The sequence below is a fragment of the Setaria italica genome, chromosome V, assembly GCF_000263155.2.
Source record: "Setaria italica strain Yugu1 chromosome V, Setaria_italica_v2.0, whole genome shotgun sequence".
Taxonomy (NCBI): Eukaryota; Viridiplantae; Streptophyta; class Magnoliopsida; order Poales; family Poaceae; genus Setaria; species Setaria italica.
The window spans coordinates 5,619,334-5,635,565 of record NC_028454.1 but is presented as its reverse complement, the minus strand read 5'-3'; the positions used below and the strand labels follow the sequence as shown (position 1 = coordinate 5,635,565).

The 16,232-nt window shown below is 42.8% G+C and overlaps 3 protein-coding genes across 8 annotated transcripts; all 3 read right to left on the bottom strand.

The window, feature by feature from the left end:
- Positions 1-20: 20 nt before the first annotated feature.
- LOC101753404 (putative uncharacterized protein DDB_G0270496) lies at positions 21-3,922 on the bottom strand. 2 transcript variants are annotated; one of them, XM_004967833.3, is made up of 12 exons: positions 3,719-3,847; positions 3,468-3,626; positions 3,269-3,343; positions 3,033-3,143; positions 2,890-2,929; positions 2,737-2,800; positions 1,498-1,600; positions 1,306-1,401; positions 1,185-1,214; positions 834-933; positions 408-492; positions 21-294 (listed from the first exon to the last, which is right to left on the bottom strand). In XM_004967833.3, the coding sequence occupies exons 2-12, from the start codon at positions 3,525-3,527 to the stop codon at positions 189-191; spliced, it is 870 nt and encodes a 289-aa protein (XP_004967890.1). In that variant the 5' UTR covers positions 3,528-3,626; positions 3,719-3,847; the 3' UTR covers positions 21-188. The 2 variants fall into 2 exon arrangements, with proteins under 2 accessions (XP_004967890.1, XP_012701294.1); XM_012845840.2 differs by having other exon boundaries at positions 92-294; positions 3,715-3,922.
- A 293-nt stretch (positions 3,923-4,215) lies between these two features.
- Positions 4,216-10,038, bottom strand: LOC101786736 (small G protein signaling modulator 1). 5 transcript variants are annotated; one of them, XM_022826824.1, is made up of 11 exons: positions 9,757-10,038; positions 9,320-9,649; positions 8,448-8,546; positions 8,110-8,213; positions 6,620-7,431; positions 6,408-6,530; positions 5,931-6,319; positions 5,147-5,554; positions 4,968-5,051; positions 4,674-4,842; positions 4,216-4,540 (listed from the first exon to the last, which is right to left on the bottom strand). In XM_022826824.1, exons 2-10 carry the CDS (start codon positions 9,482-9,484, stop codon positions 4,801-4,803), a joined length of 2,226 nt encoding a protein of 741 aa, XP_022682559.1. In that variant the 5' UTR covers positions 9,485-9,649; positions 9,757-10,038; the 3' UTR covers positions 4,216-4,540; positions 4,674-4,800. The 5 variants fall into 5 exon arrangements, with proteins under 5 accessions (XP_022682559.1, XP_022682560.1, XP_022682562.1 ...); XM_022826825.1 differs by having other exon boundaries at positions 9,761-10,038; XM_022826827.1 differs by having other exon boundaries at positions 5,931-6,131; positions 6,231-6,319; positions 9,320-10,037.
- Positions 10,039-11,294: 1,256 nt separating this feature from the next.
- Positions 11,295-14,829, bottom strand: LOC101786348 (cysteine synthase). Its single transcript, XM_004967828.4, has 10 exons — positions 14,560-14,829; positions 14,156-14,265; positions 14,012-14,069; positions 13,478-13,741; positions 13,246-13,383; positions 13,117-13,168; positions 12,955-13,034; positions 12,589-12,648; positions 11,899-11,979; positions 11,295-11,777 (listed from the first exon to the last, which is right to left on the bottom strand). Exons 1-10 carry the CDS (start codon positions 14,827-14,829, stop codon positions 11,685-11,687), a joined length of 1,206 nt encoding a protein of 401 aa, XP_004967885.1. The 3' UTR covers positions 11,295-11,684.
- Between the last annotated feature and the right edge of the window lie 1,403 nt (positions 14,830-16,232).

Genomic DNA, 16,232 nt, shown 5'->3' with positions numbered 1-16,232 from the left:
CAGTCGCTAGGCTCAACCCAAATAGAAGTATAGAACTCTTGCATTTGCTTGTCGCTGCACAAAATTGACAATGAAAATGATCGATTCACAGTTTCAAGTCCAGCAACATCGCACATGCTACAATTTCAAGACTACAAAAAATTGCTACACGTTATATGTGAAATTTGAGTTCACGCTTTGGTGGATTTCTAGTTGCTCGTGCCAAATAAATTCTCAAACAACTTCGGGGCCATTGGAGGAAGAGCCATGGGTACTGGGGCCATGAAGTTAGTGATCTTCTCGTGAACATTATACCTGGACAAATCACATAAAAACCAAAAAGGAAACACGATAACCCAAAAGTAAGTTAAACAAGTTGAAAAAAAATTCTCTAGCAGCCAACAAGCGCAGAAGAATAGAGGCCAAACCTTATCTTTCTACTCTTTGAAGCTCGGCGATCAACAAGCTTTCTCTTTTTCACCTGCTGCTTTCGTAGAGCATAGAATGCTGACTCTGCATACATTAAATTTGACAAGTGTTTAATGTAGAAGTAGAAGCATATACATTTCTTACAAATATTGGAAAGATACAGGTTTAACAACACTTCAATAAATTTCTCAAAAAAAGATGTATCTTTTGCCAGATGAACCAGATTTTGGTATGCACATTGAGATTTGAGATAAATTTTGTGTATTCTTCGAAAGACTACAAATTCAAATTGCAAAAGGATTTTAGACTGGTATGCCGGATAACCAGGGCTGACCGAGATTTTCTCTTCTTTTTACCAGTATTAAGTATCTGAGAATTTAATGCCTATTGCCTGGGTCTACGAGTGTAAATATAGATGAACTAACCTGATGCCCCTCTATCACATGACTCAAGAAACTCCTTGAGAAGTTGCTGATAAAACTCAGAATCATCAATAAGTTCAGAATCACCTTCCACAATGCGCCCCTAAGTTACAACAAGAAAAAGATGAGGCCAGGAAATGCAATCCACACATCCTCGAATTGTAGAAACAAAAACATTCTGCTATCATAGCTTATGTGTCAGATAAATAGCTAAGGCTAGAAAAAAAGAATATCCATCTCAATGGAAGAAATGAGCTTCAATGAACTACAAGCTGTAAAAGTTCAGTAGTTTGAACTTTGAAGGTGACACAGGGATTTGAAATAATTTCAAGAGAACAAGTAAAATGCTCAAACCTCATCAGCTGCTCCATGTTCTCCCACATCCTGAAATTTAAATGGTAAGAGTTGCATGTTAATAGTTAACAAGGTGCAAAAATATGATTGGTGGTCTTTTATAATAGATGCATCTAAATACCTCTCCGAACACACCAACAGCAGATTTGGTCAAGTACATCCTGTTAATCATTCGGCTTGGATCTCTCATGTAACCAGCAACTTGGTCACTTATGTTCTGTTCTCACAAGGGGAAAGAGTATAAGTTTTAGATTTAGACTTTTTAATGAGCAAAAGTTATTCAAAATAGCTAAATGCTTAGTATTCAGGCAACCTGATTAAATGCATGTAGCTTTCCTTTCAGTGCAGCAGCACCTGTTGTCACTTGTATTTTCCTCTGCCATTTATCTATCTCAGTATTTCTAAATGTCGTTATCCTGTATAAAGATAATTTATCAAAATCAGATTCATCTTGTATGAGCACATAAAACCAAGCAGCATATTTGCAAATGCAAAAGTTGAAAGTTAGCAAACATATAACTATTGGAACTTTTGATTTCCAACTCAGAGTCTTCATGTTATGGCAATGATCCTTAAGATCCAATTGTACTCTTTTCTTAATGTTGTTGCCTCATGCTTGCACATCATTGAATCCAATGTTGTGGAACCAGTATACTTTCTTGAAGGATGTTAGCACAAAGCAAAATTCACATATAGATATAGGATGGCCATATTGTTTGCAAAACCAATGTACTTTCTAGAACATTCAAATATATTGGTCAACACAACACAAAACAAATATACCCAATTGCCGCAGTAGAGAACTAGAGATCCCCACAAAAAGAAAGAGATTATTGCAGAATGAAATCAAGAGAAACTGTGTGAAAGTCAAACAATCAATAATTCCAAGCACCTTAGTGAAACATGTCACATTATTCTGTTTGCATTATATAAGTGAATAGCTTAGCCTTTCTTCCATCTACTTCAAACATAGGGGGTTAAGCAAGAATAAATAGGATTTAGGTCTTTGTTGCGTGCCTTTCCTGTAACCAGTCTTGGCAAAGTAAGGCATACCGATAAGTACACCTACAATGCAACCTATTTTCTTGCCTACAAGCTTATAGGATGAAGAAAAGTAATTAGCTTGCTGAACTGCCAGCAACTTCATGTGAAATTGGATACCTGGCAACCAGCACAGCAATTTTATGGCTGAGACTGATACAACAGTCTCAAACTACAGGCAAGAACAGCTGAGAGCCTGAGACTCAGGATGGTAACTCAATCTAGCGTCAAATCATACAAGCTATTTTATGCAATTCATTGCATGGGAGGCAGTAAGTAGGCTACTGCTCTTACTACACTGTGGCTATATCAGAGTTAACCTAAGGTTAAGCTGTATTAGGAGGCTAGGGCAGAGTTTAACACATAAAAGAAATCGCAGTTTTAACGGTAATGGTATTATAAAAAAGGAGATTACTCAAAAATAGGGGTGCAAGCAACTGCAAATAAATGCACAGCACATTGCAGTCCTTTTCAAGCACTGATGGTTAGTTATTTCTAACACAAAGATTACCTTGTCTGCAACCTCTGTACTTCAGACCACTCGTCATTCTCTCCATTGGGGGCAGAAGGAATTTCTGGTATCAAGTCAAGAATTATGAACATATATTGATGGAATACCACAGTTTTTACAGTACAACAAGAACTGGATGGAGAGTAGCAATACCATTGGCATCCTTCACAGCCTGGTTACTCTCCAGCAAAGCCTATTGGCAGTTTCAGATGTTAAGTACAGTGAGAAATCCTTCAATCGTATTGAGAAAAACCATAGCAACGACAGAAAAATAATATTATGCAACAAAATTGAACCTCCTGCAGTTCCGTCATGCTAGCCAGAGTCTGCTTTGACGACGTCACCAAGTTCTCATAGGCTTGCTCTATCTCCTTATCATGATTGCAAAACCTCGTCTTGATGGGTTCCTGCAAGAGCACAATCAGAATATATTTCAGCTTAGGATTCAACACCGCGGCAATCCTGCATCAGAGAGGGGAACAGGTATGGTAAGCCCAAGAAGAAGCTTGCTGCGGCAATCTGGGAGCGAGACCTGGGGCAATTTGTTAGAAGTGGAAAACGCCTTCTGCAGCAAGAATCTCATCTCCAGGGTCTTGTCCCAAATCGCCTGCAGGGAATATAACGCAGAGGAGGGTAAGGATTTCGAAAGCAAATATATCTACCACACGATGTCGCAAAGCTGTTTGGCTTAACAAATGAAAAGCAGAGCAAAGTAGGAGGCAGGTCGGAACCTTCTGGTTTTTGACCGCGCAACCTCTCAGGGCATCCTCCTCCCTGTGCTGGTTCATCATCTTCAAGCTTTCTCCACACGGGGGGCGAGCTTCAGTTGAAGAATCCCGAAAACTTTTGGGGGTGCCCTTGCCTAGGTTGACCTCGCGCACTACAACAAACTGAATGGAAGGAAACGAAGTAAGAACTGGATTTGATTGAGTGCAAAACGGAACCCTAGAAGAAGGCAAGCAAAGCAAGCTGGGTTACTTGCCAACAAGACAGTCCGGCAGCGGCAGAGGCCGGGGGAGAGGATGAAGGCGACGGCGGCGAGGTCGCCAACGGTGAGAGAGGGTTTGTGGCGGCGGCCGCAGAACAGGAGACGGGAAGAGCGCGAGCGCCGCACTCCAGTTCTTGGGCTGGGGGCTGGGGCGAAGCGGGAGCTTGCTGTTTCCGGCGGCGCTGGGACGAGAGGGAGGGGGGAGGCGCTGGGCGCTGGGGGGGTCAGCGGGATCTTGGGCTCTTGGGCCTGAAATCTTAACCTCTTGGTTGGGCTTCTCTCTGGAAATCGTGCACCTGGCTCTTGGGCCTGGGATCTTGACCCTCTCTCCGCTGCTGCTGGATTGAATCGGGCACCCCCGGCCGGCCGGATGCCTTTCCGCTCAACCAGCCCGCCGCTTAATCCAGTCCGATTCTACTTGAGTTGCCATTTCTTCCATTATCCACATCCTACGCTACTAGTCTTGGAACATCCAACAGATGGCATGCGAGTTGTGAAATTATTTTCATTCGTAACGGCGTGGAACCAATAAACTAGTTTCGCTCCAAAGAATGGATTGCTCGGATCATACTTTGTACACTTCAACCCTTTTTACTGTTCCGTTCTTCCGTGTGGTTTTGCGTGGCACTCAAACCTCCACACATCGATAAATACAATCATCATGGACATGACCAATTGACCATTGCCGAATGGGCACAACAAAAACAATGACAACACCAGCAATACAGCGACACAGTGGAATCGATTCCTTTTTTTTTCCCTTTACTTCCGCAGCTTCATCTGTTGTGTTCAAGTATACTAGTATGTACAGGTTTCCTGAAACAAGGCAATCACAAATATGTCGGTCATTTACCATCTGCCACCACCTATTGGATGTTCACCACAATTCCTGTCGAGCCAACAAATAGACGGCGAAAAAAAAAGAAAGAGGAGCCGGTGCACTACATACCTTGCAATGCTGAGTAACGGGTCTTGGAGATGTAACCAGACTTCTGGCCAGTACCGCTCCACCGAATAGACAGCAATGCACGATGGAGAAATACCTAGTTTTTTCTACAAGGGGAAATGTAGTCCCTTCAACTTTCTTTATCATCACTGGAGCCTCCTTTCAATGACTGCTTCAAATACAAAGGCAGAACACTCAAAAACCAACCTCAGTGGATGGTGCTAATGTTTATAAGAAAGACCCGAGTCCAAGTTAGTTAATAGAAAACAAGTTCAACAGTACTGCGTCAGAATTTACCTTGTACAAATACTTCTTCCTCAGCTTGATGGCCAAGCGTACACATCTTTTTACATTGATTTTCAGCATATTGTCGTTGAACATCTGAAGAATGCCCATTGCGAATAAATAGCTATAAGCAATGATTCTGTGGACACAAGGATTTAAATGACAAGAAAGAAAGTAGTAACTGAACTTGCCTTGATCGCATCATCAATTGAGCGAGTCCCTCTAATTATCCTGTGGCGATTGATTATCAAGATTGCTGCTACACAGAAAATAGGCAGTTCGTCATCTCCGCTCTTTGCCAGTACATTTGCACTCAGTTGCAGCATCAGCTGAGGCCTTGCCCATATAGTAGCACCTGACAAGCCACAGAGATGATTTCTTGTACTGGATCTCGTTCCAGGGTGGCAAGCCCCACAGATTTCACCATTCCTGCGATGGGATTTCCTGGTTTTGGATTTTCTTCTTGTGGAACTGTTCATCCGATGCACTTCTTTAACTTCACATGATAAATCAGTCCTCAGATCTACAAGTAATGGTCCAAGACAGTTCTCTTCTAAACGCCTGATTGCTTCTTCATCAAAATCAGCAGCCCACATCATCTGAAGACAAGAAAAGTTGTTTAGCAAAACAAGACTATAATGTTCTAAGCATTTAGAGTAAAATAACTGCATCAAAACACAACTTCACAGTGGTTATATGTAGTATGAAACGCCACATATAATCTCTTCGCATCATTTAGTGCAAATAAATTAATATAACTATGTTGTTGCAAACATAAACTGCCTTTGTTAATTTGTTTTTTTTTTTGAGCAACCCTTTGTTAGTCTGTTATGAACTAGGATTTTATTTACAAAAATAAAGATTCAGCATATTTCACCTATATGTCTGTTTCAAAGAATTCTTATATTAACTTTACGCAATAACTAGCCAACTAGGAATTGTCCAAAAAAAGACAGGTATCCTGAAGAGCCAGACCTCCCACATGATCAGTGATTCCTCAAAAGATAGCTCTCGACGAAAAAGCACTAGCAGCATCCGGAAAGCGAAATGAAGGCTTTCAGCACCAATTGCTGACAAATGTTCAAATAATTCAACATCTGTCAGTTCCAAGATCTTCCACAATGCTTGCAACTGCTTCATAACTCCCGTTGGTCCCTCCATCTGGAAATTTTCGCGCTGAGGACAGCAACGCACAGCAGAAGCGTACATCATTGTCAAGTAACGTAAAGACCAAACTAATGGACAGCAACGAAAGTTACGATAGATGCAAGTTACCATCCTTCTTAGAAGCATCTCAAAGCACCAAAAGGCATCCGCGTCATCCTCATATATAACAACAAAAGGTGATAGCAGATCGCTCATACCTATAATTAATATCGTCTTATTCAGAATATTAGATACATCAAGAATAATCAGACAACATAGAAAATAAGCTCCCTGAAATATGCAAACCTTGACAGTATCCAGTGGAGGGATCAACCCACGCATAAACTGCAAGTATATCAGACATTCTAGCCATATTTCTTGATTCTCCATAGAAATCAAGATGGCTATCTGTTCTCACAACATCAACAACTGCATCAGGATTATTTTATCCCTTATTAGATATTAGAATACAATCAGAAGAGGTGCCAGAATTGTGCAAATTGAGAATATAAGCATACCAATTCGATGCAGTGTCCAAAGCCATTCGGAAACTCTATCTTTGTCAGCAACAGAACCGTTTGATTTGGTTCCATCAACTAAATCTGCTTCTGGTGCATCAGATATCCTCAAGGAGTCTATAATTTCCTTACTATAGCCATCATCTAACCATCTATCCTGCTTGTATGCATCCGAGTGAAAGATGGCTGAGTCACTGTTGCTAGGTCGAAACAGATCATTGGAGAATGAATTTGACTCTATAATGAGATCTATGTTATTATTGATTTGGAAGCTGTGCATGCGTTCATCACGGAGCCTTAACCTATCTTCAGGAACCGAGAAACTACAATGACTTTCCTCAACTCCATTGCTATCCTCGCCGCCATTTGCAAACAAGTTTGTACCAGATAGGGAAGGAAAATCGGTGAAGGTCTCACTGTCATACCTTGGTTCACCAATGTCATCATAATCTCCAGAATCTCTCAAGCAATTATTCACCGCTGTGGAAGGTACCATAAAATTGGAAGAATCATATACAGAGCTATCATTATGTATGTTAAAACCAACTGGTTCAGCTGATTTACTACAGCCTTTTCTTTTCTGAGACTGAGGTGTGCCACCAGACCCACAATTCAAATTGGAATTTTCCACTACATTGCAAGGTTCTTGATGTGAAGTTTGTTGGCTTGTGCTGACTTCTTCTCCACTATCAGTTTCTTTGGGCAAAGTCCTGACATCCATCAGCTTCGATCCAACAGCATACGCAAGCTCACCTGTACCAATGCTTGCATGCATGCTCTGGCATTGTCTAATTAAATAATGATACTTCTCCCTACATAGAAAGAAAAATAAAGCATTAAGTTAGAGCCTTCTAAATTTCAAATGATACATGTGGGTAAAAATAGAAATGAAAATATTATAGTCTCCAAGGTTTAAAGTTATTTTTTATTAAAATACTGATCAAATGGAATAAAATCGAAAGGGCCAAAACAAAAGGAAAAAAAAAAGGAAAATACCCCAAAACATTAGGGAAACAGCAACAAAAATATGTAAATGAGATAGAAGAAAATAAATTCAACTGTTAGGGAGTTGCATGAAATGGAATAGAAAACTTCAGAACAAGCACAATATCTAGACTACATCGGATTCACAATATCAGTTTATCCCCTAGAGAGTGTGTGTAAGAAGGTTGTATAAGGAAATACAAGGGAAATGTATGTAAAAAAGGCAGCATCTTAAAAACCAGTTCATAGGGTCAAGACTGTCACGCATGGAGGCGCATTATTGTCAATGCCATTTTCTATGGTATGCACATAATTATAAATATAACAGAACACTAATTTGGGACAATAAAGGGTGGGGAATTTTGGCTAGAGCAGTCTGTTTACCAATACAAAGGTAAACACACTAACACATACAGCAGCATTATCTTATAGAACATAAAAATGTAAACCTCTTAGGCTTGTAAATAAAAATGATACTTGTACCAAGAAACATGAAATTTTCTCACCTTCGAGCAGCTCTTAACTTTCCCCTATATTCTGACGTGCTACTTAAGGCATAGCAGCCAAGAAGAAACTCCCAAACTTCCGCTCGAATAGAAGGATCCACTCCCTGCACATTGTTAAAGGACATAGAACTTATTATATAACCCCTTTGACGCACAGTTAAATTATTCAATTGTGCAAATGGTTCTCTAGGTGATGAAAAAAACCCAGCTATATCAGAGCTGATACCAGTGTGTGAATGTGAAGCCTCAAGACTGAAAAAAAAACTTCACAGTGCTTCTACAACTACAAGAACATGAAAAGGGAAGTTCCTCAAACATCAAGTACATAGTTAACTCACCCCTAAGACAATGAATTTAAGGGCTTTACGGAAACACATAACCCTTCCCTCACTGTCAAAACATGTGTGCCATTTTTCTGGTTTGAGCATTCTGTTTCCCTGTACAATTGCAGATAGAAAAGCAAGGCTGTCAGTAGCGCATGGAAAGAACATTATTAGGAGAATAGACATGTATAGTTCATAGATTCATATACTCTTTTGACAAATGGATACAATCATATAACAGCCATGAATAATTCATAGTTTCATATACCATTTGACAAATGGACAGTTCATACTTTTATCAGGATTTGTTAGTTCATATGTTATGATTAATTGAATGGTAGATAGATAGTGTGCTGTCATCATCTTTCTGACACCAGATCGGTATTTGCATTCAGGATGTGTACCTTGAAAATTGTGATCACATTAAAACAGAGCTATTAATCAAGGAAACAGTTTTACCCTGCCACGGATCTTATGTGACAGTAAACCTTATTCGTGGCCAGCGACCTAAAAGCGGTGCAAATGCTATAGTGAATGAACCATTCAGTCTCAGCAATTTGGATAAGTACTAAATATAGGCAATATATGCATTGATGCAAAAAAAGAAGGTTGTAATTTCTATGTGCCATCTATACCATGTATACGGGTACCAAATTGTATGAGTGAGCCATCACTATGCATACTGCTAATATTGACGATAGCAAAAATGCAAGAGATATATTCCTTGCAAATAATGATCATCACAAAACCAATGAAGCAGCAGCGGTTGCCAATGTCACAGACAAGGGAGAGCAAAGCATCATTCGCATTCGCATTGGCATTGGCATCATTACCCATCACGCTATTTCCATATTAAACAGGAGAAGCGATTTACAAAGCAAAGCGACCTTAACTGGGGAGGGGTTGAGGCAGGGGTCGCCGATGTCCCGGACGAGGGAGCCGACGCCGCGCTGGAGGTTGGCCATGGCGCCGCCCGCGCGTCCGCCGGCGCCGCACATCCACTTGATGTAGTCCCCACCGGCGCCATCGGGGCCGGACCTCACCTGGGGCATGGGGATTCACTTGAACTCCAAAAAAGTCTTCCGGCAACCAAACCGCGCACGCGCCTCGACTAGACTGATCTCGAGCGCTGAAGACGAAGACGAAGCCGAACCAAATCGAACCCAACCATGGATTGGGCTGCGGGGCCGCACCACAGCACGCAAATCCGCAGCCAACTGAACGGGGAGAGGAAGGGAGGGAGGGAGGGAGGCAGATTTGGATTAGACTGCGAGCAAAGCCAAAGCCCCAGAGCAACCCGTCCAAGCAATCGCGGGGCGGTTACCGACACGAGAAGGAAGAGATCGTGGCAAGTGCGGGTGGATGGATCTCCACTCCACGCCAGTCCAGTGGCAGCACAAGGCCGACAGGAGGAGGAGGAGGAGGAGGATGAACAAGACGCCTCTCCACGAGAAAAATGCTCCAGTCCAAGGGTCCCCGAGTTCCGCTGCGTAACCGGCGGCGAGGTCGCCGACGATGCGGCACGACTGATTCTGGCGGCGTGGAACAGAATCTCGTGCGGGGGAAGAGAAGAAGAGAGAGAGAGGGAGGAGAGGGAGACAAGAGGGGAAACCCTCCCCCTCGCGTCGAGTCCAGTCGAGTCCCCTCGGACTTGCGGAATCCCGGTTCTACCCCTCGGTCCACGGCCGAGCAGCGGCGTGGTGGTCTCAGAGGGGGCGAGGGGCTTTTCCGTCACGGGACAGGGCGGCAGCACGTACGGGTACGGTTCGGGCCCCGTTTACTTCCGGCTGGTCCGAGCGCGTGGTTTCTAATCATGGTTTGGTTCCGGGACAGCACTCTCAATCTTTGATTTCCTGCTGCCGTTGTTTGGTTGCTAATCATGATCATGATGATAAGATGCACGTTCTTAGCGCAATAATCCGTCTGTTGTGCATTTCTTTTCCTGGAGTTTGCCGTGGTTATGGCACCACCAAAGTGTTAGGTAACTAACGGTTTCCATCCTTGAACGAAAAACTTCTCACTTCCCCTCGGTAGAGTGAAGTTAACAATGTCATGTCGGTCTCTAAATTTGTCACAGAGATCACACCCATCGTGGGCCTCGAGTACCAAGTTGAGTTCAACAAAATACCACTTAGTTTAAAGACAGCCCATGTACTTTACTCTTTTTTAAAAAATCTTGAAATACTTCTTCCATGCCTAGACAGATAAACTGAAAGCAAATACCCAAAAAGAGTACGCAGCCGTAGCCAGACACAACCATACCGTATCCACGGCGCAACATTGAATGGATGGTTTGACTTGGAAATGGAACTGCTGAAACCAAACCATGCAAACCCAAAAAGAGTACGCAGCCGTAGCCAGACACTCGTATCATTGTGTTTTTTTTCTCCCATGTCATGCCCATGCATGTACGTGTGCAATGCAACTAAATTCCACGCGCTATTTATGTGTGAGCATACGAGAAAGAACAACAGAAATCCAAGCACCATGAGTATCCGGATCCAACAGACTTCCAGGCTCACATAAAAGGACCTCACATGTGTTGCATCACAACTGTCTTGAACGCCCACGAAATGGCCATTATCCATCTAGGTGAATATATGCACTAGGAACTAGCTGGAGGGAAATCAGTCAATAATACAGCTCTGATTTTATTTAATTTGCCAATCATTAAATCATCCAAAGGAAGATACTAGCACTTCAGAGTCCGTGTCATTATCACATGGAAGAAAAAAAAACAAACCAGTGGTGGAAATGCACATGATTGCACACTAGCTGTTCCCTCTTGTCACCTGGAACACGCTTTATCGTGCTTGCCATATGCCAAAATCCATACCAGAATGCTGCGATACACGACCCAGCTTCGGCCCAGTTGACACTTGTTTGAGATGCATGGTAGTGATACATACACACAGAAAAGAACACAACATATCCACCTGCCTCAGCCAACTGACACTGGTTTGATAACTTTAAAAATCCATGGACAAGAAGATGATGATTACAGTTGCCAATCAAATCAGGCCGAATCGTATAGACATGTACGAATTGTTTCTGTTTTGCTAAAGGGGGGAAAACAGTTGGAGAGTCATGTATGTTTCTCCACACGCCTCACTAATTCTTATCGTGGTGGCAAAAGGATGATAGCGCCAGATGATGCCAAGTGGAGTGGTGTAACACTTCTCAGAGGCACTAATGCTGACCAAGCATCTTATTTCAGAAACATTTATTATGCTGTTAAGACCGAGGGCTCACTCATGGCTCAGGCTGCAAGTTCTCGCATTCTTCTCTTATCGACTGATAGAGGACGGACGAAAGGTACCTCTCACCAAAGCTTGGGAATATAACCTGGAGAAATGACCCAAAAGAATGTAATCGCATAGATTAATCATCTAGGATATTGTGATCTGTACAATCACAAAGGATATTTGCAAAAGGGTTATAGCAGAGATGACAATTCTGCACTTACCACTATCAGCTTTCCAGCATTTTCTGGTCGCTTGGCAACTTTTATGGCAGCAGCAGCGGCCGCTCCAGAAGAGATTCCAACCTACACAAAATTCACAAATCTTCAAATGGCACAAGATTCTCAGGTTCATTTAAAAAACAATGATAAGTTTGCCTGCAGTCTAACTTTACCAAGTGCAACATTCATGGAAGATGGCTTTGTTAATTCCTAACTTCGCATGCCTTCAGTCACATATCTTGCAGGGTGTTTCCAGCTACTCTAATTTGCATTTGCTTTTGATATAAAGGAGAAAGACTGAGAGGAGAAGCCTACAGTCTGGTGCACAAAAGTCCAGGTTTCTACTACTAACCCAATAATCCACTATTGTTAAATGAAAAGGAAACAGTAAATTGGCTCCAGGATGTTGCCTATAAACTGATTCTATCTAGTAGATCTTAAATAGCTGGTTTGTCCCTCTTCATGATTTGCCTGCTTTCATCAGAAGATGAATGCTTGGTAGCTCTTTGTAGTTGAAAAGTAGGACTGGTAGGTGGCTTTGAGCTTATATGTTGAGTTAACAAAGCTTCCTTCCTCTAAGAAGGATTAAAGGAAGATGTATGCTTGCAACTCAGGGACAATGTCCCAAAAAGAATGGCATGCCTAAATAATGTCCTAGACACTACAAAGCATCAAGATGTCAAGTTATCATACCAATAATCCTTCCTGAACTGCCAACTGCTTTGCTGTCTCAACAGCTTCATCACTTGATATCTGCAGCATAAACAGTAAGGCATAAACCATGAGAAATAGAGTAACAAACAGAAACCCTGTGGCGATGCACAGATCTCTTCTGTAGAAGGCAGAGCAAAAGGATAGGATTGTTGTCCAAAGCAAAGAATTATGTAGCTTATGCAAGTATACTTTTATAAATGCTGTTCTATGTATGGCATACCCATATATAGTCTAATGACAGAAACAGACAGGTTGATTTGGAGAGGATAATGACCTTTCTTTCATGGTTTTGTATTAAATGTCAGTTCATACTGAAGAAAATATAAGACTGGTTTGCGCCCATACCTCAATTACTTCATCAAGAACATCACTATCTAAGTTCCTAGGAACAAATCCGGCCCCAATTCCCTGAATCTTATGTGGACCTACAATAGGATAACAGTTGTAAGGAAAGACCAAAAGTTTGACAGGGACATATGGAAGTATGGTCACAACTCACAAACATACCAGGTTTTCCACCGGAGAGTATGTTACTTTCAGAAGGCTCGATACCAATAACCTAAATACAGATGATCGTATAAGGACCAAAGCATATACAGCACAGCAGATTTTGTTTGAGCGGAAATATAAAGAAACCTTAATTTCAGGATTTTTCTCCTTCAGGAAACGGCCAGCACCAGATATCGTACCACCTGTTCCAATTCCACCAATGAATATATCCACCTTCCCCTTTGAATCCTCCCAGATTTCTGGCCCAGTAGTCTCATAATGTACCTGTTTGCAAACAAATGAAGACAAACATTGGGCATGTAGGTTAGAAACAGAGTGCACATACAGATAGAGTCACCTGGCTAGTTCTCTCCGTTACCTTTGGGTTGGCAGGGTTATCAAACTGCTGAAGCATGTATGAATTGGGAGTCTTATCTAAAATCTCCGTAGCCTTGTCTAAGGCCCCTTTCATCCCTTTTGCAGCATCAGTAAGGACAAGTTCAGCACCAAAAGCTCTGAGTAGGACCCTTCTCTCCATACTCATTGATGAAGGCATTGTTAATATCAACTTATATCCCTTAGAAGCAGCAATAAAGGCAAGACCAATGCCTGTATTTCCACTTGTAGCTTCCACCAAAACACTCTGAGCAGAAACAGGGGACAGAAAAACAAGCCATTTAGGGTAAGCAGAAAGCATGAATGAAACGGTGTTGTCATGATTTTGTATTGAACAGTGATCAGAAGCATCTCTGGGCACCTGTGGCTACCTCAGAGGCTCAGACACATGTACGCATTTGGTTTGTACTCGTTTCAATTATGGGCATAAATTGTTTTGAGAATTCTATTTCTATCGATATAACTAAGCAAGGTAATATGTGAAACAAGCCAAAGTGCACTTATGCAAACAATTCACCTTTCCGGGAGTAATCAGGCCCTTCTCCTCAGCATCGTTTATCATACTGTATCCTATCCTGAAACCAAACCGGTTTGGAACTGTTTAGCTCTAACAAAAAGGCCAACCTTCGCACAAATGGAAGGAAATGAAATGAAAGGATACCTGTCCTTGACACTGCAGCATGGCTCCATAATCTCGAGCTTAGCAGCAACATTGGCGACAGAGCCCTTAACGATGTTGTTAAGATAAACCATTGGCGTCTTGCCGATGAGCTGCGAATGGACAATTGACCGTCAAAACAAAAGCTGATGCATCCTAATTTTCCCCTTCTGCAATTCCTTCGAGTAAGTTTTCTTAAGATCATCGCTAGTAGTTGTACTTTGCAGTTGATCATCGCTAGTGTCTGGCATCGGTTGACTAATAAGTATGCAATTCTACTGCCTGGTCCTGACATATGCAATCCTAGCACCTAAGCAACTACCTGAATGAAGCATATATGCTAGGGAAACGAATGAATGAACGGGACATGAACCAACGCTAGGCGCGCGTCGAAGAGTGTGTGTCACCTGGGTGACGTCGTTGGCGATGTTGAGGCCCTCGACCTCGGCGGCGACGGCGCGGCACCGCGCGGATGAGGAAACGGAAGCGGAGCCGATGCGCGTGAGGAACCCCGGGCCGCGGGTGAGGACGAGCCGGGAGTTAGGTCCTCCCCGGGGGAGCGACGGGGACGGGAGGGGCTGCCGCTGCGCCGGGCCGGGGAGGACGCCGAATCGGGCGCCCGAGGAGGCCGCGGCGGCCGCGGCGGCGGCGGCGGAGGGCGACGACCACGACGCCATCGCTCGCGTGCCTCAGGGAATCGCACTACCAGCAGGAGAGATTCGGAGGTACGGGTGGATGGATGGTTGAAGAGTGGAGTGGGCGCTGGCAGTCTGGCACCCCCGCCGGCTTTTCGTTTTGTTTTGGGGTCAAATCGCGTTGCGCTTGCGCCATGGGCCAAAGCCAAAGCGAACAAAAATACCCCAATCGTATATGGGATGACCCTTTCCATCATCCGGGACCAAGCAGAGGAGGAGGACAACTATTCGTCGCTGCACTCGTGGCCCTTCCTTAATCCAAACTCATTCAGCGATACTTTTTTTAGAAAAGTTATTATTCAGTTAAAAAATTTCGTCTTTCGTCCTCGTTTATTTACTTAGCAAATCGGCGGTTTTGTTTTGTTTTTACTCTCTCTCTTGTAGAGTTTGTAGTCTTGGTTTTACAATATGAGTAATTGAGTACTAGATACCCCCCTTCGTTCCAAAGATACTGTCGGGAATAAATCCCCAATACCCACAAAGAAGGAAAACGATGGACTGGGATTCCTAGTAATCCTAGGACTTATACTATATAACTCTACTAGAACTCCTCATTATATCCGACTAGTTATCCTGCCTCCTGGAGTATATAAAGGAGCGTAGGGGTATCTAGATGGGCAGCTCAGAACCATCGTCAATAGCCAACAACTAGGCTACGCAACACCTAAGCACAAGACGCAATATACAACTCCCCAAATAGGACGTAGGGTATTACGCTACTCGGACGGCCCGAATCTGTATAAATCCGTGTCTTGTGTCTCGCTTTTACCTTCGAGTTCCAGGTCCGACAATTCCCCACCAACCAATCTACTACCTCAGGTACCCCTTGATAGGTTACCGGATATAAAACACCGACAAATACTCCATTCGTTTCAAATTGTAGGTCGTTTTAGCTTTTCTAGGTGTATCTAGATAAAGTGTATATCTAGATGTATGATAATATGCATAAATCTAGACAACTAAAACGATCTACAATTTGAAACGGAGGGAGCACCATTCTTAACGGAGGGAGTACAATTCTTACGCTGCAGGTTCACTGTATTTGGACGGGATAATCCTCGTCTTCCCTGTCCAAAGAATATCCCACCACTTGCACGTGCAGTGGAAAAAATCTTAAATCAAAACAAACCTGTCGGCATGTTGTAGTCTAAATCGTTCGTAGACTCGTACGGGCTCAGAGCGGATCAGGCCATCATATCCTTTTCAAGTTTTTTATACATACGCGCTAGGCATGAATGGTGGTTCATGGTTGGCATGCCCTGATCGTATTTTCTCGGATGGTGTCTCTCGGTGACCTTTAGCACTCGGCCTATTTGTCATGCGAGAATCATAAGTTATGGAAAATGAAATGGTTTAGAAGTTGGTATGTATCCCCTTTGCCCAAA